General features: G+C 39.2%; 2 protein-coding genes across 10 annotated transcripts; one reads left to right on the forward strand and one right to left on the reverse strand.

Annotated features, from left to right (window-relative positions):
* Window positions 1-2,949: 2,949 nt before the first annotated feature.
* On the forward strand, window positions 2,950-11,462 carry LOC129369924 (vitellogenin-1-like). The gene is made up of 33 exons (XM_055045598.1): window positions 2,950-2,989; window positions 3,262-3,282; window positions 3,409-3,560; window positions 3,638-3,889; window positions 3,981-4,142; window positions 4,224-4,372; window positions 4,607-4,757; window positions 4,836-4,993; window positions 5,085-5,250; window positions 5,339-5,464; window positions 5,557-5,775; window positions 5,860-6,077; window positions 6,159-6,256; window positions 6,334-6,458; window positions 6,539-6,640; window positions 6,717-6,836; window positions 6,920-7,109; window positions 7,455-7,548; window positions 7,639-7,824; window positions 7,906-8,038; window positions 8,114-8,330; window positions 8,415-8,815; window positions 8,907-9,005; window positions 9,114-9,314; window positions 9,400-9,542; window positions 9,621-9,756; window positions 9,846-9,969; window positions 10,052-10,232; window positions 10,330-10,424; window positions 10,569-10,663; window positions 10,793-10,958; window positions 11,052-11,213; window positions 11,301-11,462. Exons 1-33 carry the CDS (start codon window positions 2,950-2,952, stop codon window positions 11,390-11,392), a joined length of 4,974 nt encoding a protein of 1,657 aa, XP_054901573.1. The 3' UTR covers window positions 11,393-11,462.
* Window positions 11,463-16,136: 4,674 nt separating this feature from the next.
* Window positions 16,137-23,408, reverse strand: LOC129369932 (afadin- and alpha-actinin-binding protein-like). Of its 9 annotated transcripts, XM_055045609.1 has the most exons (16): window positions 23,308-23,408; window positions 23,060-23,118; window positions 22,077-22,127; window positions 21,918-21,973; window positions 21,390-21,541; window positions 21,054-21,257; window positions 20,790-20,900; window positions 20,539-20,674; window positions 20,175-20,250; window positions 19,449-19,659; window positions 19,069-19,216; window positions 18,594-18,730; window positions 17,928-18,101; window positions 17,725-17,842; window positions 17,489-17,636; window positions 16,137-17,403 (listed from the first exon to the last, which is right to left on the reverse strand). In XM_055045609.1, the coding sequence occupies exons 2-16, from the start codon at window positions 23,062-23,064 to the stop codon at window positions 17,250-17,252; spliced, it is 1,881 nt and encodes a 626-aa protein (XP_054901584.1). In that variant the 5' UTR covers window positions 23,065-23,118; window positions 23,308-23,408; the 3' UTR covers window positions 16,137-17,249. The 9 variants fall into 9 exon arrangements, with proteins under 9 accessions (XP_054901584.1, XP_054901606.1, XP_054901624.1 ...); XM_055045631.1 differs by lacking the exon at window positions 22,077-22,127 and having other exon boundaries at window positions 23,308-23,407; XM_055045649.1 differs by lacking the exon at window positions 22,077-22,127 and having other exon boundaries at window positions 21,918-22,025; window positions 23,308-23,407.
* Between the last annotated feature and the right edge of the window lie 551 nt (window positions 23,409-23,959).

Below are 23,959 nucleotides of genomic sequence, written 5' to 3' on the forward strand. Positions count from 1 at the left end.
TTTGTTTGCTACATACATAAAAAATAATCAAAACCAAACCACAATGGTTAGTCTTTTCATACTATTCAAATATAACACCTTTATAACATTTTGCAAGTGAATTTTAAATGCAAACTACATACTAATGGTAAGTCTATGTACAAATTATTGAGTCATGGCCATAAAGACATGAGCTGACATTATTAACTTGATGATGATTCCCTGCTGAGACTGAGATCAGGGTGGACATACTGTGTTTTGTGTCGTAATAGCAAACATGTTAAAGTTTTCAAATAATTTCTAACTGCTGATCACTGCACTCAACTTCCTGCTCCCCCTGATGTTTCTATGACAGTAAAAACAATTGGTTTAGTCCAACTTTGTTTTCAAAAACAGTCAAGCAAGTTTTAACATGAACTATTGTATTTAATTTGTTGTATTCATTTTCTATTTTTTAATTTTGTTTCTGTATGCAGTTTAAGAATATTATTATTTTTGTCTGAGCCCAGATTGACTTTGTGTATGTGTGCTGGTTTTCCCACAGCAGGTATGATGAGAAGTGACCCGACTGGACAAACTTCTAATCTTTATGTGATGATTGGATAAACAGTTCACAAACTGCAAGCCAGGCCTTCTCATCCAATATCAATAACTGACCTCATTAATGGAAGAAAAGTTCAAATCCTCAAAAGCACACTCCTGATCTTTGTGGAAATCCTTCTTACTGTAGAAGAATTTAAGCTGTGCTAGCAGCAAAGGATCAATCTACTTCATGTTAAACCTCATTGGGATGTCATCCAAGCTTGTGTGTTTGAAGGCAAAAGAGCAAACACATTTGGCGACACAGTGTACTGAAATGTAAATTGTGAAATTGAAGACGATAACATGCTGTGACTGCACAAAAACACAAAAGGTTTATCCTCTAAAGTTCAGAGGTTAAAAATACTAGACTCAGAGCAGAAGTCAGATGACCCAGCTTTCCACTAGCATGTAAACGCACCATCTACACACAAATTCGGAGGCTCCCAAAGTGTGAAATGAGTCTCAAAAATACTTGTGCATTCGTAACCGGATCTGTGCGTAAAAGCAGTTTTGTGTGTTTTACCCGGTGACTTGTGCATTCTTTTTCAACATTTGTAGGCATAGGAGGTTTATTTTACTTTTCAGGTTTACAAATCATGTTTCACAGACACAACTATCCAGTTATACAGAAAGATGCTTACACGAGTTACAAATCCAGTATCACACACACACAGATATTTTTACACACACAGATATTTTGAGACTATTTTCACTCAATACCAAGCTCTTGAAATATGCATTTCTCAGTAACCAGCACAGATAAGATACAATATATAACATATTGCAGGCTTGTATTTTACTGTCTCATAGTGTAAGTAGTATTTACCTTCCTGGAGAAAACTATCCTCTATCCACCAGTGTTAAAAACCACAAGCCTGTCTTCCAATCACAGTGCCGTGGAAAAGGGGACCTATCATGCAAAATTTACTTTTTGCATGTTTTGTTCTTCCATTTGGGCCTTGAATCCTTTTAAAAGCTTCCAAAAAGTCCAAGCACTTAAAAAGAACCACCTTGGTGTTTTTGATACTACCATATTGTTTGCAGTACTGATTGAATAATGATGGATATTAAAGGCATATACACTTGTCAAAGTCAAAATGATCCTAAGATTAGGATTGACTCAGACATCTCCATACTGCTAGATTTTACTATGAAGGAGTTCAAGTCACGTTTGATACTAATATTGTACATTTTCAGTATGATGTATTTTGGTTTTAATGTTACTTTAAAAAGATAGAATAATCAGTCTTATAAGAAAAGGTGTTTTTTATGGTTTATGAACTGTGTGTCCTGTGCTCACATCATGTTTTTAGAACGCATTGGCCTGGGTTAAAACCACACAGTAAAATAAATATGCACAAGATGGAAACGTGAAAACCTTTTGTGGTTGGCACTGATAAAACTGTTTGAGCCTAAAAGCCTGACCTGTTAAAATGACCTGACCTAAGTGGTCACAGTGACCAAAGCAAACAAAGAAAGTAAATCTTACTATTAGTTTTAGGTTGCCTTTCAAAGTGAACTTTGAAATTGATGAACAGTTATCACAAATCTTTACAAAATTAATTATGGAATATAAATACCTAAGGAACATAAGACAAGAACAGAAAATGTATTAACATAAAAAAAATTACTTGCATAGTAGAAATGCCAAAACATTTAACAAAAATTTTATTTCAAATCACACAATTTTTGTCACTACCAGCATAACCCTGTGGCTGAAGAACAGATTTTTCTCAAGAGCCATGAAATCTATCTGTCACATCCTTCTATCCTCTCTGACCCTGCAGGCACACCCACATCTTTATGCTGCACCTTAAAAACTAATGGAGACTTTATTTATTTATCTATTGATTACTGAGGGTACCACTCCAATTTCATAATGTTCTAGAAGCATAATGACAAATAAAAATCTTCTGTCTGATGACTTGTCTACGATATGTAATTTTATTACCAAGTCTTGTTACGTTTGTATTGCCAACAAACAAGCAGTTTATCTCCTTAAACAATATGCTGTAAAGCTTGAAGCCTTTATGAAAAGAAAATATGTCATATTTTGTCAATATTTTCTTTTGAAATAATGTTTACATATTAAATATCAGTGTTACAAATGTTTAATAGAACGAAGCTGTATTACACTATAGACAGAAATTGCTAAATGGAACTATTTGGTCATAATTTCAAAACAAGACGCTCAGGTTTGACCTGCATCAAAGAACCAGGTCAGGTGACCCTAACTTTCCATCCTGTGATGCATGTTGCACAAACCAGATTCTGACCAAAAGATAAATAAGTTATCCATCAAATTAAAGGCAACGGGCATATTTGCATAGCACCGATGTCCCTACAAAAGGCTGCCTGTCACCACGGATTGTCTCAGCCTCCTCAGCCATGAAAGCGGTTGTACTAGCCCTGACTCTGGCCTTCGTGGGTAAGAAGCATACTGCACTAACAGATTGCATTTATTACATTTTTTTTTCATAATTTGCCATAGACTTTTATTATGCTTTGATTTATGATTTGAACATTTGATGTTTTTCGTGTCTTTTCTTTTCTTAAATAGTTAAGTGTTTATTGGTAAAATTTTTGGAATAGTTTAAGGATTTCTTCAAAGCTTCTGATTAATTTATTTCATATAAATGTGAAACAATTATTCATTCTTCTTTCTTGTTTCACAAAAATATTTTCTTTTTCCCATCCCAGCTGGACAAATGGTTGATTTAGGTAAGTTTGAACGTAAACATAGCTAAGCTTTTGAAGGTGAATTTTACCACATTCTCTGACTTACAGTGCTAACAATAACATGCAAATGTCAAGCATTATTCTCACTGTGGAAAATTGTGTTCTCAGTTCCTGAATTTGCTACCGGTAAGACCTACGTGTACAAGTATGAAGCATTACTCCTCAGCGGTCTTCCTGAGGAAGGTTTGGCAAGAGCTGGACTGAAAATCAGCTCCAAACTTCTCATCAGCCAAGCTGACCAAAATAATTTAATGCTGAAGGTAACAATAAATAAGTTAGCAACAGGAATCATTTACCTTTCCAAATACCTAACCAACACATTTTATTTAAATCACAGCTTAAGGATCCTGAGTTCTTTGAGTACAATGGCATTTGGCCAAACGACTCGGCAATCCCAGCAAGCAAGTTGATGGCAGCCCTGGCACCTCAGTTTACGATCCCCATCAAGTTTGAATACACCAATGGTGTTGTTGGTAAAATCTTTGCTCCCCAAGGGGTATCGACTGTGGTGCTGAACATCCACAGAGGCATTCTGAATATTCTCCAGCTGAACATCAAGAAGACCCACAAAGTCTTTGACTTGCAGGAGGTTTGTAAAAGAGCCAAACGGTAGCCTATTTAAGACATTATATACCAGTAGTCATAAAACTTTAGTCTAAAACGTTTTCTGTTCTCCACAGGTTGGATCTCAGGGTGTGTGCAAGACCCTCTACTCCATCAGTGAAGATGAACGAATTGAGAACATCCTACTGACCAAGACCAGGGACCTGAACAACTGCCAGGAAAGAATCATTAAGGACATGGGATTGGCATACACTGAGAAGTGTGAAAGGTGCCAGGAGGTAAAACTAAATCCATTGTGTTCCAATGTAAAATTGTTCAAAGCTAAACTTTGCATTTAACCCATGACTTGTTTTTGACAGGAAACCATAAACCTGAGAGGTAGCACAACATTCAGCTACAACTTGAAACCACTCGCTAGTGCCGTCATGATCCAGAAAGCGGAAGTTAATGAGCTGATCCAGTTCTTGCCTTTCTCTGAGGATAATGGAGCTACTCAAATGAGAACCAGGTATGTCAAGAACTACTAACAAAATCGAGGTGATATTAGGTTTTAGTTTAATCTCCAAAGAGGTCTATAAGCCTTTATGATTTATTCTAATTGTTGTAAGTTTTTTATGTTTAGAAATAGTATATTTATGGACTTCTGTACAGCACTTTGGTGCAGCTTCAACTGTTTTGAAAGTGCTTTATAAATACATTTAACACTGACATCAACCTAATATGTTTACACCTTGATTTAAAGGCAGTCCTTTGAGTTCCTTGAAATTCAGAAAGACCCCATTACACCCATCAACGCTCCGTATAGTCACCGTGGATCTATCACGTACGAGTTCTCCAATGAACTTCTTCAGACACCCATTAAGCTTGTCAAGATCAGCAATGCGAAGGCCCAGGTACGTTTAGACTGCTTTGTAAGGATTAGTAAATCATGTGAATTCTGGCTTCAGATGATGATGATCGTGTGACATTAGACTGCAGAGGTCATGAATCAGCTTGCCACCATAAACGTGGAGAATCTTCATGAAAATGCACCTATGAAGTTCTTGGAACTGGTACAACTCCTCCGTCTTGCCCGCTTCGAAGATTTGGAAATGTACTGGAACCAGTACAAAAAGATGTCGCCTCACAGGTTCATATCAGCGACCGAACAGAACTTGCACAATAAATGAATGCTTTTAATGAACTTTTTTTTCTAAATTAATTTCTTTTTCCCTTTGCAGACACTGGTTCTTGGATACCATCCCAGTTGCTGGCACTCCCGCCGCTTTTAGATTTATCAAAGAGAAGTTCATGGCTGAGGAAATGAGCATTGCTGAAGCAGCTCAAGCTTTGGTTGCAGCTGTGCACATGGTGACTGCTGACCCCGACGTTATCAAGCTGTTCGAGGTTGGTGGTCTGCACTTTGTGAATAACTCATTTGATTAATAAGAAAGAATGAATGGATACAATATGAATGTTTTTTCCACTTTTGAAGGACCTGTTAGCGAACGACAAAGTAGAGAAAAATCCACTTTTGCGTGAGGTTGTCTTCCTTGGATATGGTACAATGGTTTACAAATACTGTAATGAGAAAGCACTCTGTCCAGCTGAACTTTTAAAGGTAATTTAACCACATAAATTCCATTTTGCTTCATACTGAGGAAAAGCTGGGAGAACTAAAATATGTTGTTAATTACTCATTTCCGTTAACAGCCTATTCAAGATCGACTTTCAAATGCTGTTGCCAGGAATGAGGAAGACAACATCATCCTGTTCGTAAAGGTTTTGGGAAATGCTGGACATCCATCTAGCTTCAAGTCTCTCTCTAAGATCATGCCGGTCCATGGCACTGTTGGTGCATCTCTGCCAATGACAGTTCATGTTGAAGCCATCATGGCTTTGAGAAACATTGCAAAGAAGGAGCCCAGACTGGTTGGTTGGAATATAAAGTGCTTAAAAGTGTTTTTGTCTATCCACAGAGGTGCATTAGAAGTTAATCTTTCTTCTCTGAATTAGGTCCAGGACCTGGCTCTCCAGTTCTACATGGACAAGGCTCTCCACCCAAAGCTCCGTATGCTTTCCTGCATTGTTCTCTTTGAGACAAGACCTTCCATCGGTTTGGTGAGCATTGTTGTCAACTCTGTGAAAAGAGAGGAGAAATTGCAGGTGGCCAGCTTCACTTACTCTCACATGAAGTCCCTGAGTAGGAACCATGCAACCGTCCATTCTGATGTGTAAGGCAATTGTCTCTTTCTGAATTATCATTAAATCCTAAAGAATTATGCTAAGTCGCCTCTTTAATGCTCCTACTGCAGTGCCGCTGCTTGCAACATTGCCATGAAACTGCTGAGCCCAAAGCTGGACAGACTGGGCCTGCGTTATAGCAAAGCTGTTCATGTGGACATCTACAACAGTGAGACGACATAAAGAGAAGATGAGATCTATTTTTACTGAAGTATTAGCTAACCTGTCTATTAATATCTATAACAGGGTCCTTGATGCTTGGTGCTGCTGCAACTGCCTTTTACATCAATGATGCTGCAAATATTTTTCCAAACACTGCTGTTGCAAAGACCAGAGCCTTCCTCGCTGGAGCAACTGCAGAGGCCCTGGAGGTCATTGAAAATACAAACACATGTTCAATTACATATAGTAGAAGTATTGTTATTAATGCTGCTGTTTGTTTTCTCTACAGATCGGAGCCTCAATTGATGGACTGCAGGAGATGCTTTTGAAAAACCCTTCTCTCACTGAAAACACTGACAGGATCACCAAAATGAAACGTGTCATAAAGGCTGTAAGCACCAATCAAAAGAAGAAATATTACACTCTCCAACATGACACAAAAGGCATAACTTTTTTCCTCTCCACAGCTATCAGAATGGAGATCCCTGCCCGGAGACAAACCTCTGGCTTCTATCTATGTCAAGCTCTTTGGACAGGAGGTTGCCTTTGCTAAGATTGACAAACCCATGATCGAGCAGGCTGTTGAGGTACTAGAGACAACTATCAACTGAGCTCAAGAAAAATCAAGTTTTGCCAGACATAGTATAAACTATATACTGCTTCTTTACAGTATGCCAAGAACGTACCCGTTCAGGAATTTGGAAAAGAGATTCTTAAGGCTCTACTCATATCTGGCACCAACTTCAAGTATGCTAAGCCTGTGCTGGCTGCTGAGGTGAGACGCATTCTTCCAACTGTCGCTGGTCTCCCGATGGAGCTTGGTCTCTTCACTGCTGCTGTGGCTGCAGGTTCTGTTAAAAGTGAGTAAAAACACAGTTCAGAATGAATTTCTCTTTAGGGATTGCAGTCTAACTTTATACTGAGAGGTGGAGATGACATGATGACAGATTATTACACTGCAAAAACACAAAAAAGTATTTTATTTTTTCACGTTTCTACTGCTATCTTACAACACTTGAAATAAAATTAACTTACAAGTAATCTTTCAGCAAGAAACCAGACAAAAATATAGTTTGTGTTTTTACACTGTAACCATATTAAGATATAGTCTCATTTAAATGTGACTTCCTTATTCAAAGTAAAAGAAAATCTTGTTATCGGTTTTAAGCAACAGGAAAGGTCAAGAGTTTTTCCTGTTTTCTTAGTCCGGCCAAACACATCGCCACGCCTGCCAGAAGATTTCCCCCTCAACAAGCTCCTGGAGACAGACATTCAGCTCGAGGCTGAGGTCAGACCAGCGTAAGTGGCCACCGTCATACACTACATGAAATTCACCATGAAACGATTAGTATGATAAAAATAAACTTGAAAACCTTTCTCTTTTTTTAGTGTTTCCATGAACACATTTGCAGTTATGGGACTCAACACTGACGTTTTCCAAGCTTTTGTGATAGCAAACGCCAAGGTCCACTCTGTTATGCCAGCCAAAATTGCTGCAAGACTCAACATCAAAGAAGGCGACTTTAAGCTTGAAGCTCTTCCAGTTGAAGCGCCTGAAAACATCACATTTGTGAAGTAAGCACTTGGATGAATTTAACTTGACCTCTATCACTAAACTTGCAGTCCAGCTGAATTTGTTTATTATCTCTTCAACAGTGTGACAACTTTTGCAGGGTCAAGAAATATCGAGGAACTTCCTAGAGAGAAAACTACCTACCTCTTCCCTACCAAAGAGTTGCCCTCAACCCCAGCCAAATCATCCGCGCGAGCTTCCTATGCTGACAGCCTGGTAAATTTATCTTATCCTTGACAGCTACTGTTACATCTGCAATTAAATTCTGATTGGGTCTTACTTCTCTTACAGCTGTCATCCTCTGAGCTCCTTCCAGAGGAAGCAAAATATGTCAAGTCCATTCGTCAACATAAGAGTCGAGCATTTGCCAAGAGGTACTGCGCTAAGTACAGAGGTGTTGGACTGAGCGCCTGTTTCAGGTTTGCTAGTGAAAATGCTGCCTACTTCCGAGATGGTCTCTTGTACAAAATGGCTGGCCGCCACAACTTTGCTTTCTCTGTGAGACCAAGTAAGCACAGGCGAAGTCACACTTGAGTATTCCATAGAAACATATTGTACACAAAATATATTAATGACTATCTTTTAACTTAAGTTGAAGGTGAAGTTGTTGAGAGACTGGAAATGGAGATTAAAGTCGGGCCAAATGCTGCAGAGAAGCTTAAGCGCATCAACCTGAACGAAGAGGAAATCACAGAGGAAGGAGGACCAGTCCTGATGAAGCTCAACAAAATCCTGTCTTCAAGAAGGAACAGCTCATTTTCCTCCTCTAGCTCAAGCAGCTCTTCGTCTCGTTCCTCTAAGACCTCCTCCAGCTCTTCATCTCACAGCAGCAGCAGCAGCAGCAGTAGCAGCAGCAGCAGCAGCAGCAGGAAAAGCAGGAATGGCAGATCAAGAGACAGCAGAAGGTCAGATAGGACCAGCTCTGCATCAAGCCTCGCATCTCTCTTCAGCGGCAGGTCAAGCTCTTCTCGCTCCGGTGCCTCTCGCTCTAGGGTAAATATTTTCAACCTGGTCTTGCAGGAAAGTGTTTTAACACACCAGTAATGCAGGTGGGATATCTGACAGAAATATTTGTTCTTTACAGCAAGTGACTGAGAAGTTCCTGAGGACACACAAAAAGGATTCTCCCTCCAAATCAGATTCCAGAAGCACTTCCTCCAGCTATGAGGCCATCTATAATCAGGTGAAATTTGCTCATCAGAAAAATTAATAAGCACTTACAAGGTGTTATTTATGTTTTGTTTAGTTTTAAGTGTGAATCTACCCCATTTAACATTGAGTGTCACCTCAGAAAAAATTCCTCCGTGAAGAGGAAGCTGTTGTGGCAATGGTGTTCCGTGCTATCAAAGCTGACAAGAGGATGTTGGAATACCAACTTGCTGTCTACCTTGACAAACCAAATGCCAGACTTCAGATCATCATCTCCAGCCTGGATTCTGATAACTGGAGGTTCTTTGCTGATGGAGTTGTGTTGAGCAAGCACAAAGTTACAGTAAGGCCCTGTATATGAGATACATAATAAAAGTCTAGCAGCAACCATAGGTGACTTATTCTAATGCAATGTTGTTTGTCAACAGACTAGAATTTCCTGGGGCGAACAACGCAAGAGATATAGCCTTAATGCTACAGCAGAGACTGGTCTTGTGTCTTCAAACCCTGCAGCTCGCCTCAGAGTGTCCTGGCAAAGACTGCCTTCTGCCGTGAAACGTTATGGAAAGTTGTAAGAAACTCTACATCACATAGGACTCCATGTCAGGAATTTTTGTACAGTTTCTGAGATGTTTTCATTTCCTTCCAGGCTCAACAAATATGTCCGTTCTAAAGTACTGCGAGACTTGATTCACACAAGGAAAGTAAACGGCACCAGGAAACTCTCAGTCATTGCAGTTGCAACTTCTTACAGGAGAGTTGAGTTCACTGTGAAAACTCCAATGGTATGAAAAGGATCAGACTTTGTTCTCCAAATAGATAGTGTCAATAATATTCTGAGTAATTTTATATTTGAAATGAACTCTTTTTGCAGAAATCTGTCTACAATGTCATTGTGCACCTTCCGTTGTATATGCCCATTGAAGAAATCAAAGGTCTCAGCCCATTTGAGGAAGTCATTGACAAGATCCACTTCATGGTTTCGAAGGCTGGCGCAGGTAATGCCAAATGTTTCTTTTGTAAGTACAGATACCTTTGTCTGCCAATTTCAGACTAAGTGTGTTTTCTTACTCTTTCCAGCTGAATGCAGACTTGTTGAAGACACACTTTACACATTCAACAACAGGAGCTTCAAGATCAAGATGCCTTCCTCTTGCTACCAGGTTGTCGCACAGGACTGCACTGATGAACTGAAGTTTATGGTTCTCCTGAGAAAAGATTCTACAGAGCAACACCATATCAATGTCAAAATTTCTGAGATGTGAGTTTCCAGGGAAAACTTGAATACAGCCTTAATCTTCACACACAGGACGATCAAGAAACCAAATTAAACAGGGTTTTCACTTTTATGCTTTCAGTGACATCGACATGTATCCAAGGGACAACAACATTGTGTTAAAGGTTAACGAAATGGAAATTCCCCCCACCAGCCTGCCTTACCGCCACCCAACAGGTTACTACGAACAGTCCTTACTGTTTTATTTAGCATCACACTAATATCTACACACTAGTTACACCTGATAATGTAATTCTGTAATTATGTAATTCTGAGTGTTGTTACATTTTTAAAAATTACTGCATCATGAAACTGTTACAGCTTCCATTGATATCAGACAGAGTGAAGAGGGCCTTGTTGTATTTGGACCTAAACATGGTCTCCAAGAAGTCTACTTTGACAGAAAGACATGGAGGGTAAAAAAAAAATACTGTTTATCATTAACTTTTCCCTTGCATACTCTAAAAGTTTACAAGATAAATTTTGGAGAAACCTCAAATGTAGTTGATATTTCTGCTTTCTAATGTCCTGATGTTGCATTGCAGATCCAAATTGCTGACTGGATGAGAGGAAAGACCTGTGGACTTTGTGGAAAGGCTGATGGAGAAATCAGACAGGAGTACCACACTCCCAACGGACGCGTGGCTAAGAATTCAGTCAGCTTTGCTCACTCCTGGATTTTACCCGTTGAAAGCTGCAGGGATGTATCTGGTAAAACCCAATATATATCTAGAAGTTTTGCACATAAATTAATTGTGTGTTGCCTTCTTTGAAAACTCACTTAGCAATATTGTCCTCCTGCAGAGTGCCGTCTGAAGCTTGAATCTGTGCAACTGGAAAAACAATTGACCATTCATGGTGAGGACTCCACATGCTCCTCTGTTGAGCCTGTACCTCGCTGTCTGCCTGGATGCATGCCAATTAAGACCACCGCCGTCACTGTTGGTTTCAACTGTTGGTCATCTGGTGAGTTTCTTATCTATGAAAAGGGGGGTAATCCATAAAACATTTACAGTGCAATTTCTCACTGGTGTATTTTCTTTGTTTGTGCAGATCCTGAGAGCAATGTCTATGACAGAAGTGTGGACATGAGAAAGACTACCGAAGCTCACCTGGCGTGCAACTGCATCGCCCAGTGCTCTTAACTACTTTTTCTTTAAGTCACTTCGTGTAAATTTTTTCTGTAACAATAAATAAACTGCATCTTAAAATTCAGTGACAGTGGTTATTTAAATATATGTGTGTGATATATGGATTTATAAAAGATTTTAAAAGGGAAAAAACCCAGCTTTCTCTGGGACTCAACATTTTTAAGGTCACTTTTCACTTAATTTAGATGTGAAAATGTGCAGAACTGAAACTAATGTCAGGTTTTCAACTCAAAAACATAATAAAACTGCTTCCAATAGAATTCAAATACATTGTTCAAAGACTCAATAAACATTGAAGGAAACTTCTGTTATCAAAAAAAAAAAATCCCTGCACATAAGTGAAGGGAAAAATGTAATTTACCCTGTACATTTAAACTATTAGTGAAAATAATTGGTGGAAAAACACTTGCTCACTCACAAAGAAAAAAAATCTACATTTTACAAGATGTGATTACAGGGAAATGAATATGAAATATAAAATCAGCATCACTTTGTGGAGGTCTATGGGAGATCATGTCTCGAAAGGGGAGCATGATCTTGAAAGTGATGAAAGTTAACCTCACAAGAGCACTGTAACAGCTTGGTACACCCAGTGAATGTACTGATTGAAACCTCCAAAAGGCCAAATAAATGCTCCTGAAGAACACCATCCAGGTTGAAAACTGTTTTTTTTTAAGCTTGGGGGGATGCATTTTTTGGCAATATTAATTTTGATTTGGTGTATTTAATCCCCACAGACTCTTTTTCATAGCACATGCTCAATGTGTGCTATTAGCACCCTTAGCAGCAGTGCTAAGGGTGCTGACAATGATGTCATCAGCATGACTTCAAATGATGTCTGTGTCATGAGGCCCTTCTAAGGATGACTTTGTGATTTCATAGAGTCCATGACATCACTGATCAGCTAAACTCTCTGGGCGGTTAACACAAGATTCATTTGAATTGCTCAAATGCTCAAACCCAGCACCTCGTCAGAGAAGTTTTTCAACAGCAACACCAGAGAGTTTTACTCCAGCTTTCAAGTGTAACAGGAGTCCTCAACGCGACGACACTATCAAAGATCTTTGAAGAGCTGACTGAAAGAATATATAGAAGTCTCACACAGGATGAATTTCCCTCGAGTACTGGACTAATTTTAATTGGACTCCTCAATGTCAGAGACGGGCAATTGGTTATAGTGGAACAATTTAAGAATCGCCTGGAGAATCCTTTTCCGACAAAGAAGATGTTCACATCAACCAGAAAGAAGATTCGACAGAGATTTTTTCCAAGCGAGGAGCTATATTCGGATGAAAATTGCCTGAGTGAAGACAAGGACTATGAAGAATTTTTAAAGGACACAAACACAATAGATTTGAAACATGGGACCGAAGTTGAAAGAAGAAAAATGGTTGAAAAAATTCTTAGTCGGTTGATTGATAAATCCAGAAAGACATCAAGACATGGCACTCACTCACTGAAGAACACTGAACCTATTCATACAAAGCTGAATCTGAGACTATGGCAAGAAGTTAAAAATATTGATTTTCTCTTCTTTGAAGACATGGACCAAAAACTTTGTTAAGACATCTATCAACTTCTGTGTGGAAATAATAGTGTAATGAGAAAATTGCTGTTCAAGTTGTTATCAGGTGACAACCCACATGTAACGTACAAACTCATACAATGCTTCAGGAGAACTCTGTCGAGACCCAGAAAAATTTATCTGCGAAAAAACTGACTTGGGAAAGGCGTGGAAGAGTTTTCTACATATGTTTTGTTGCGGATTTCACACAGATTGTATTCAAACTCACGGACCATCCAAGAGTGAACCTCTTGAGCCTCGCCCAGCCTCTGACTCTGGTCCGGCCCCTGACTCGGGTCCGGCCTCTGACTCGGGACCGACTCCTGACTTGAGACCGGGCTCTGACTCGGGACCGGCACCTGACTTGGGACCAGCCCCTGAGTTGGGACCGGCCCCTGACTTGGGACCGGCTTGACTCGGGACTGGCTGCTGACTTGGGACCGCCCCCTGACTCGGGTCCGGCCTCTGACTTGGGACCGGTTCCTGACTCGGGACCGGCCCCTGAGTCGGGACCAGCCCCTGACTCGGGTCCGGCCTCTGACTTGGGACCAGCTCCTGACTCGGGACCGCCTCCTGCCTTGGGACTGGCCCCTGACTTGGGACCGGCTCCTGACTTGGAACCGGCCTCTGACTCGGGACCGGACCCAGACTCGGGTCCGGCCTCTGACTTGGGACCGGTTCCTGACTTGGGACCGGCCCCTGAGTCGGGACCAGCCCCTGACTCGGGTCCGGCCTCTGACTTGGGACCAGCTCCTGACTCGGGACCGCCTCCTGCCTTGGGACCGGCCTCTGACTCGGGACCGTCTACTGACTTGGAACCGGCCTCTGACTCGGGACCGGACCCAGACTCGGGATCGGACTCTGACTCGGGACAAAGGCCAGTTGGGACTGGCCTTTGAGTCGGGATCAACGTCTGAGACGGGACCGTGCTCTGAGTCGGACACGTATTCAGAGTTGGTACCTGTACCCGAGTGGGGACCAGCCTCTGAGTCCCTCCGAGTCGGGGACGGCTTCCGAATCGGAATCGTATTCCGAGTTGGGAGTTGTCTCCGACATGGGACGGCTTCCGAGTCCATCTGAGTCAGGATCGGCCTCGGAGTTGGGACTGGACCTCGAGTCGGGATCGGCCTCGGAGTTGGAACTGGACTTCCGAGTCGGGATCGGCCTCCGAGTTGGAACTGGACTTTGAGTCGGGACCGGACTCGGAGTCGGGACCTGCCATTGGGTCCCACTGAGTCGGTATCGGACTCCGAATCGGGACCATCCTCTTGAGTCGGAATCGTATACCGTACCCCTGGGTTTTTGGTCCTGTTTGGTTAAGGCTTTTGGTTTACAACTCTGGTTGTTTTGTGAATATTTTTTAGTTATAACCATAATAGCTTAAAGCTTTACAAAACCGAGGCCCATTATGTAGAACATTTTATATCACGCTTAACTGTCTAGTGTATTAATGTAGGGGAAATGCATTGTAATTTCTGAGCCTGCTAATATTTGCATCCCCTGTCTATTGCCTGTTCATATGAAAATTATAGCGGTAACTCAGAGAACAAGTGTCATTGCGTATAAAAGGTGACATACCTCTTAACTCTTTATTTCTCCAAGTTAGCAGGGGGATGTATTTTTCGGCAATATGGATTTGGTTCCTGCCAAAATTTGCATCCCCTCTATTTTCATCAAATATTATAGAATTGATATAAAACTCATACCAGTATTTCATAGAAGTGCTCTGGTTATGTAGAAAAAGTTATATCACTCCTAACTCTTTATTTCTCCAAGTTAGCAGGGGGATGCATATTTTCGCAGTATGGATTTTCAGGCTGCCAAAATTTGCATCCTCCTGCTAACTTGGAGAAATAGAGTTAGGAGGAATTACACTTTTTCTGCATAACCAGAGTATTTCTAAGAACTGCTGGTATGAGTTTCACCTCAATTGGATAATATTTGATGAAAATAGAGGGGATGCAAATTTGGCAGCCTGAAAATCTATATTGCCAAAAAATACATCCCCCTGCTAACTTAAGAGAAATAAAGAGTTAAGAGGGATTTCACCTTTTATACGCAATGACACTTGTTCTCTGAGTTACCGCTATAATTTTCATATGAACAGGACAATAGACAGGGGATGCAAATATTAGCAGGCTAAGAAATTACAATGCATCTCCCCTACATTAAGTTAAGCGTGATTTTTTTTTTTTACAAAAAAATCTGTAAAAATAAGTTCTACATAATGGGCCTCGGTTTTGTAAAGCTTTAAGCTATTATGGTGTTAAAAGAAAAAAATTTGGGAATTTCAAACCAGCTGCGGAGAACATGTTCATCAGACACTGAAGAACATTCGACAAATATGGCTCAATAAACGTGAAAAAACACGTATTTATTTCAATTTGCGAAATAAAACCCACAATTTTAGGGCTTACATGATTAATAAACGTGATAATGTTACGAATATCTTTAAAAGTTTTCTCTTCAGTCGGCTCCCGCGACAGGGGTTGCAATTCTCGGCATAACACTTGTTAGCAGAGCAACTGCAATTGTTCACTAGTTGTTTTTGCCAGTTTAGCCATGGCTTCTACTTATCAGTCAATATACGTGTGACCGTAAACCTTGTTGGGGCGAGTGGGCGGTGTTTATAAATGTTAAAAGTTAGCTTACAAACCAACTCACCACCTGCCTCCTGATGCGTTTCTCAAATTACCGACTTTTCCTGAATTCTTCTCACTGTCATAAACAGCGTTTCCCATTACACGGGGCAGCCTTAAAAACGTAAAAAAATACCAGATGCTAATCACTGTTTGTCCAAACATATGACGGTGCGCCATTGTTTGAGTCGAGTCTTATTAATGGTTCTACTCGTAATTTCTTCATGAAGCGATAATTGATATCTTTCTAATCATACTTAAAAATACATAACGTAAATCTCCTTATCTTGATAAAAGTGTTAGCTAAAAGTCCCCGCTTACAGCCAGGGTTGCCAGTCATGAATAACGGCTCCTATCCACCGCCGCAGCACCTTTCCTCATTAAACGTCATAAGATAAAATAAGTGCTCCTGTCTAAAGTAGTAGCACTATCCAATGTGTGGGCCTAACTGCAGCTTTAAAATGATACAAGTCTGTTCAGTTTTATTTAGGGCAAAAATGATCACCGACAAAAAATGCTCTTGGAAAATACTTGGTACAACATTAAGTATTTATCTTTTAATAACCACACTTGTAGGATCACATCTATTCCATGTTTTTTTAACGAAAAAGTCAAATTTGATGGACTCAAATGTGATTTTTAGTTGTTGAACTTGACTAACTAAAGCATTTCCAAAGACATTAGAATTTCACATTGCTTAAATTAGACAGATTAATTTTTTTGGTCTTAATTTTTCAAATTAAGACCAAAATTACTTGCCATTTGTATTTCTTTTCATGGCTGACTTGATAAATTTGGTCCAAAATCTGATAAAATGTCAGGATGTCAGTGGTCACCTCGTGTTTGAATTTATGCTTCACAATGCACACCAGCACCACCCAAAGGCAAAGAGAGGTAATGCAGGAGAAATATAATGAAGTACGGTCAGAATGTCATATTTAAACAATGTGTAATGACTCAGTTAAGTATAAAGTGTGTGATTTCATATAAGAGAGTTACAGTAACTGTCATAAACCTTAGCAAACCACGTTTACAATTATAGAAACACTGAAGTGGTTTAAATCTAACGCATCACATACTTTTATAAAACTTACACCCTCGTACACAGTCACAAAAAAATCAGTAATTCATATTCTAATAAAGTTGATATTACAACTAGGGAATGATAAATTGTGATAAATTCTATTTGTGCTCCATTCACATTGCTCTGAGATAAACAGCTGCTTTAGTGCTACATTCTAAATCTTGGTCAGAAAAAAAAAATCTTAAACTCTACCAATCCCTCTTTTAGTCTATAAGAACTAATATTAAACACTGAACGCAACTATAACAGTCCTACTGAAGAGAAAATGTTTGCTCCTCCACAACTAAACAGATTAAAAAAGTCCTCATTCAGTTTCAAACATAAAATATTACGCTCAACAACAATGATTACAGTACCACATAAATAAATAAATACTAAAAACACTAAGAATATAAAATAAGAAACCTTTACAATTCATTTTGTTTCAGTCATTAACAAGACATATTTGGCTTCATTTTACTTTGTCTTCCATGTTTGCATTCACCAGATACACATTTCCGCAACTATGCATAAACAGCATGCATGAAGAGATTTCACATTCAAACAATAAAAGTTTCCATGGCTTTATATACTACTGCTCTTCTCAGGTGTGAGTGAATGGCTGCTGAGGTCCTCGCCCTCCCTCCACTGTTTGTCCCGCAGAGAAATATTTTCACATAGTGGGCTCAGTTCCTCAAAATGTTCTGACTTTCTGTGTTTTGACGAGCTGCAAGTCACACTTTACAAAGAGAGATAAAATACAATTACATTCAACCGTAGAAGTTATTGTTTTACAAACTTAAATTCAAGTAAAGACGTTGTACCCGTTTTCTGGAATAAGGCAAAGCTCACACTCCAAATCAGCTGCAGAAGACGATGTGAGAGAAACCGATCTGGGTATTGGGGAGGCCGAGTCTAATTGCCATTCGCTGACTGTTTCTGGACCCACCGGTGCACTAACCTCTGATTCAGCTGGTTAGATAAAAATGTGACTTAATAACCAATCAAGATTAACAAAACAGCAACTGTTAAATGGTTCTGAACTTAAAGAAAGACTCACCGATCAATAAGGCACTTGCAGACTTCGGCACATGAAGCTGCTTTGTGTTTCCAAACGGACTCATACTTAGAAACTGCTGTTTGAGCCATGTTCCCCGATCCTCTTCAAAGATCTTCCTCTGCAAGTTAAATCAGAACATTTTTAGAAACAATCAATATATAGTCATTTTTAGCCTCACGTTTCCTGTACAGTATTTTGTTCACCTCATGGCTCAGTCTAATAGCTGCTTCAGTGAAGTTCCTCCTTTCCCTCTCGAAGCTCTTTCTCTGTTCCTCTAAGTTCTTCCATTCCTCACCGAGGCGTTTCTTCTCCTGCAGCATGTAGCCATCATTCTGCAGCGACACTGAGTCTTCGTTGCACACGCAGCTCAGCTGCTTCTGCAAACCAATAGAGCACAAGCATAATGAGGACCCCAGCAAAGCAGGAGGTATTCAGAAGAAATTCACATAACTCAGAATTAACTGGATAATTTCAAAAAAGATAATGTAGGAATTGTGCCCATTTTAAAAAATAATCATATATGATAAAATATGGCAGCTTTAGTAGTATCTTTATGTAAATCTGTTTCACAGAACAGATAGACTAGCATCTATAAAAATATCTAAACATAAAGATACACATGCAACTTCACAGAAACATAACAAAAATACGAAAATACACCAATATTGAGGTTAAATAAATACACAAAAAATTGTTGTAGAGCTTGAGAACAAGTAAAAAAAATAAAGGCCACAATTCAAGTAAGATCTATTTCAGTACAAAACAGGTCTTGATAAAAATGTTCATTGTTTGATGAGCTTTATCTTCAGACTTTCAATATTCAAGTACATATTTTTTTATAATTTAGCCCCCCAAAAATGCTGTCTTACCTGTAGAAGCTGCTGCTGCTTTTGAATGAAATCTTTGCACCGCTGGATCTCCATCTTTAGCCGGTCCATCTCCTCCTCATGATTCTCACGAGGGGCAGCGTCATCATTGTTAGACTCAGACATCTGAGTCAAAGATACTAAAAAAAGAAATAAGGAAAAATCATCCATATCCCAAAGTCTTATAAATCTAGAATTTGATTATTACCAAAAGAAGAGGGCCTTGAGAATAAATTGAGGCAGACCAGAGCATTAAGATTATTTAAAAATGGACTGCTTAGATATGCACTGTGCAAGATGTGCTGTCTGATTTTAGAAAATCTGTTGATATTTAAACTTTCCTTTTTAGTCATATAAATGATACAAAATAAAGTACTGTTTGAATGGTTAGCAATGAACAGTTCTCTCCTGATTTACTGAAATGTATTCAACAATGGAATATAGTCCCCAAACCCAACACATTTTTTCTCCACACTACCTTGGCTGTCCAGTGTTTCAACGTGGCTCTTAAGTCTTCTCCACTGGAGGCGAATACTGTTAGTCAGCTTCTCCCTGGCATCAATACAAAACAACTCTAAACTTTCCTGACTGGGGTCAAACACCTCATCATCTTCATCTGAGGCAGCCTGAAATTAAGACACAAATTCTTGAAAAAAGTGTGCAAGATATTGTATAAAATATATTTTTGTATTTACACATAAAATAGACAAAACAAAAGGAAAACTAGAATGTACAGAAATCCGAGTAAATCGTAAAAAATATTTGGTTATGTGTGCGACGGAGACTTAACAGGAAGAAAAAGAACTAGAAAAAGTGGGAACAATATTTACAAACAGTACTAGCCAAAACAGCTCCAACCTGCGAATCGTTATGCTGCGTATCGTTATGCTGCGTATCGTTATGCTCATAATCTTCTCCGTTGGGGATCAGTTTTTTTGACTTCAGGATGGACACCATCTCCTTCTTCATCTGATGCATCACCTTCCTCAGCTCTGCGTTTTCCAGGACAAGCTCCCTCTGCCTCATGTCGTAGTCGCTCAGAAGTGTCCTATACATCTCTCCCTCATGCCTTCAGGAAAATATATTCAGTATATATACATTTTTTTGTTGTAACAGAACAGAGAGCTGCCATCTGGTCGTGGTAGACGGTTGCTAAAAATGAGTCAGGTTCTGCTGTAAGTTTTTTTTTTTCTATTTAAAGAAACAACAAAAGTATGTATACATAGTTTTGTTGTTTGTGAACATAGCAATTGCTTTAAACTACTGCTTCATAAATAATATAAACTAAAATTAAAGTTCATGTTTGAAATACATATTATTTAAACATCCTGGCAAAAACCATACCCCTTTTGGTGGTAGTGTAACATTACAATCACAGAAACTTTTTGCACACACATCTTTACATTCATTTTAAGTATCGCCAATGATTTTCTTCCTTTGTGTGGCAATAAAAATTTAATAATTTCCTAATAATGATAAAAGCATTCTGAATTAAAATGTATCTCTTCAAAACTGACAGTAAAATCTCTCATGGCTTTAACAATAGAGCTCTAATTTGATTTTATAAAGGTGAACAGAACCTACTTTGCCTCTGTTTTTTCAGTTTTCCAAAGGCTTCTCTTTCCATCGGCTCTTCCAATGTTGTTTAATACGTCAATAGCTGGAAAACAAGAACATGGAGAATAGAGAACATAAAGAGGGGGAAGTTACCTGTTTCTCTGGCTATTTTATGCTTAGTAATATTGTATACTTTTATTTTACGTCACATTTTCTTCTTCAATCTCCCCTGAAGTATCTCATTGTTTTTCACAAATACAACTACCATTCTGATTTTCAGCACAGTAAAGGAGTGAGCAGGTTTCAGTGCATTGTCTCCAAGCTGTTAATTCCTTGCATACAGTGAGTACTAAAATGAAAAATTATTTTGCAAACAAATGTGATATTTTACCTAATTTTCTATCTTTTTTGTCAGCCAGGAGTTGATTCAGTCGCTCCTTCAGTTTAGTGAATTCTCTCTCCCTCCTTTTCATTTCGTGGTTGAACTGACAGGCACGGCTTGAAATTATATTCTGCAGTTTTTGCACCTGTCGCGAAGGAGAGAAAAAGACAAAACAAGCTGATGCTTTTTGTACAAAATGCATGAGGTAAAGTGTGAAAGTATTACTTATGATTAAACTAGTGCACATTGCCTCATCCCACCTCTTCTTTCTCATTTTTCAGACAGTTCTGCAGACTCTTCAGTTTCAGCTGCAGCTGTCGTTCTCTCTCAAGCAATCCCGTGTTTTGTCGTTTGGAAACTTCAACCTCTTCCTGCACAGCACAAGGGAAAGCTGTTACTGACAGCAAAGCCTTTTAGATCACAGAGAAATCCAATTGTGTGTGTGTTTTTCATTATTCATTAACTAATCTGGAATTTTATTATCAATGCAATATTTAAACTAGGCAAATCACTCATTACTTTACCTTTAGATGAGTGTTACTGATCTTCAGGAAATCCACATTGCTGCTGAGTTTCAGCTGCTCTATTTCCATGTTTTCCAGTGTTCTCAGGCTCCTGTGGTGCAGCTGAATCAGGTCATACATGCAATTCAGCACAGCCACAACATTCAGTTGTGAGCCGCTGTCTGACTCGGTCCAGCTAGTCGAAAGACCCAGCAGTGAGACCTCCTGTAAAATAAGACAAATCAGGTGAGTTGGCGTTCAGACTTCCAACACATTGCTGCAGTTTGCCCCAGATCTGTCTTTGGGACTCAATTTATGAGTAGGCCAATAAATTTCAAAGCTACGAAACTAACAGACCTGACTGATGTGAGACAGGCATTCCTGCAGATTGTCCTCTGTACAGAAGGTGCTGAGCCTGTGAGAGTTTCTGTGGAGTGGCAGCGATGACTGGCTGAACGGACTCAAGGGAGGTGCTCTACATTCCACAGAACAGCGGCGAGCGTCCTTGACTTGAAAGAGAAAAGAAGTCTGTCAAATAACTCCCATGCACTGTCTTGTGTTCATTTACAATATGAAAGAACTGATAACTTGTCAATTAAAATAAACAGTTGAAGGAATTCTAGGAATTATTTTGACAATGATTACGAATAGAATTGATCAGTTATGATTTCTGATACAGGACTAAAAGGTTGGACATTCTGTTTATGGAATAATGCAATAAAGAACTAAATTGTAAAAAAAAAAAAAACTACAGGACAGAACAAGTAGCATTGAAGGACAAAGTTGATAGGAGAGTCAAATATAACACAAAACAATGGCAACGTGTTTTGTGAGACAAACAGCATTTTGCAATTAATTATAATATCTCACGAGACTTAAACTCACCCTGTGAGGACTCTGGCATTGTTGCAGTGCAGCCGTCAGCAACCAGTGTGGAAAATCTACAGCATGTGCAGATTAGAAAACATGAATGCAAGATCCACCTACTGCATCCTGAAATAGACGGTCAGATTAGCAGTGGCCATTCGATGCACTCTGGATTACCGGGCTTTGAGAACAAACATGCAGTGGTGAGGGGCTGAAACCTGCAACAAACTGAGTAAAAAAGCTCATGAATCAAGAATAAAAAGCTTGTAATTTGCATCTAAAACATAGTGCATTTCTTTTACAGCTATTAATATAGTTATTTTGTTAGTTTAAGTATATGGTATCATAGCACTTAAGAGGTTGCAGGCCAAGCCAAGGCTGTTAATTTTTCTTAATGGAGTAATCTGTTGATCAGATTAACTCCAGGCAGACAACATGTTGTTTTAATTCCAGAGAAACAAATCAAGAGACATGGATGGAAACTATGTATGTTACAAAAAAATAAAGAAATAAAAAATGTATGGGCTTTCGAGTGAGACAGATCAGCCCTTATTTGAAACTTTGGATAAAAGCTACACAGAAATGTAGAGTTCAATAAAAAATCTAAAATATTTCAATAATAGCAATTCTGTGCTACTGTTGTTTTTTTTACCTGTCCTCTATCTTCTTAAAAGTTAGTAATATAACTCAGAAGGATATGCATTTTCTCTCAGTGACACCTAATCTGGTTTGACAAATTGGGAATCCTTAGTGACAGACGACTAGTGTTAACCTTTGATGAGGGTATTTTAAAGTTCAGTGTCTGTTCATGCGTGGTATTTCGAGAGTTTTGCCATTGTCTGTAGGGCAGTATCCAATAAAAACGATTATTTCCGACCGATTTAAATGAATTATGAAGTAGTTCCGGAGCTACAGTTCAGTGTCACTTATTTCAGCATGTCTTGTCTGAGAAAGACAAAAACATGTGCACTTTGCATAACCAGAAATATTGGACAAACTGAAAAAAAAAATGCACACGTCACGTCATTGTAATCGAGATAAAAACATTGCGCTGCTGTGCGGCGTGACATTGAAACGGTATCTGGACGAGCTTCATCGCATAAGGCCTGAATGAGTTTATTCATCGAACGAAATCGACGAGTAAAGTTTCATGTACTCACTTCATGCCTCTATTCGTGCCGTATTTCCCAGGCTAAACGCTTCCCAGCTCAGCCTGCCTCTGCAAACCACGACACACAAACCAAACACGGCGCTGAATGGCCCACTCGTCGCATGGCAACCAAACATGGCTCAATGTGATTGGCTGCTGGCTGAGAGGCAGCTCGAGCGTCCTCAAAACGCTACAAATTTTTAACGTGAACTTTTACCATGTTTGACAAGAGCCTTCGAACAAAAAGGCGTTTCTCACCTGGTCAGGTTAAAAGCGGATTGGACGGAAGTCTGAAGTTGAAAACGAATATAACGTGTCGTGTCAGCTCTACACACATTGTTTTAAACGAAAACAATGCAAAGTGGCAGTTCGAGCAAACATGTTGCCATCATTTAAAAAAACCCAAACATTTAAAACATAATATAATAGTTCTATAATAGTATTATTTAAAATTTTGTCTTCTCATCATTCTGCAAAAAATGTTTTTGGGTTGAGGTGTCTGATTTTGTAGTAAGCCTTCAGAGAACCACAAAAAAAAGAAAAAAAATGAAAGAATTATGACTATTTTTAAGCTCATATTTAGGCTTGGGCATACAATCTATTGAATAAATCTATTGCAAACACAAGAAAGAAGAGCTTGAAGATGAACATTAAAGTGTATGCAATTTTTAAAATCTTATATAAGATATAATTTAGTTAAAATGAGAGCAGATCGCTCTGAGTTCTCTTCACTTTGTCATAATTTCCTCTTGATTCTGTTACGTCGAGACAAAATAAGAAAACGTGGGAGAATGAGAGTGTCATATTGCAAAGCATGTGTCCCTTTAAAATTTAAAGGAAGCCATTAGAGTCTGGTGGCCGAAAGAGCACCACTGAAACACATCAGAGGAGTGAGCAGAGTAGCTTTGTC

Source organism: Poeciliopsis prolifica, unplaced genomic scaffold, assembly GCF_027474105.1.
Source record: "Poeciliopsis prolifica strain line A6 unplaced genomic scaffold, Auburn_PproV2 SCAFFOLD002, whole genome shotgun sequence".
In the NCBI taxonomy this organism is placed as follows: Eukaryota; Metazoa; Chordata; class Actinopteri; order Cyprinodontiformes; family Poeciliidae; genus Poeciliopsis; species Poeciliopsis prolifica.

Bases quoted from the DNA above. Each gene is read 5' to 3' on its own strand.
- LOC129369924 (XM_055045598.1), top strand. From the start codon at position 2,950: ATGAAAGCGGTTGTACTAGCCCTGACTCTGGCCTTCGTGG. The intron at 4,143-4,223 runs GTAAAACTAAAT...TGTTTTTGACAG, and splicing joins AGTGTGAAAGGTGCCAGGAG to GAAACCATAAACCTGAGAGG. The intron at 9,543-9,620 runs GTAAGAAACTCT...ATTTCCTTCCAG, and splicing joins GTGAAACGTTATGGAAAGTT to GCTCAACAAATATGTCCGTT.
- LOC129369932 (XM_055045609.1), bottom strand. The intron at 21,974-22,076 runs GTAATCCAGAGT...CACATGCTGTAG, and splicing joins ATGTTTGTTCTCAAAGCCCG to ATTTTCCACACTGGTTGCTG. The intron at 18,731-19,068 runs GTAGTGTGGAGA...TTCTTTTTTTAG, and splicing joins TGAAACACTGGACAGCCAAG to TATCTTTGACTCAGATGTCT.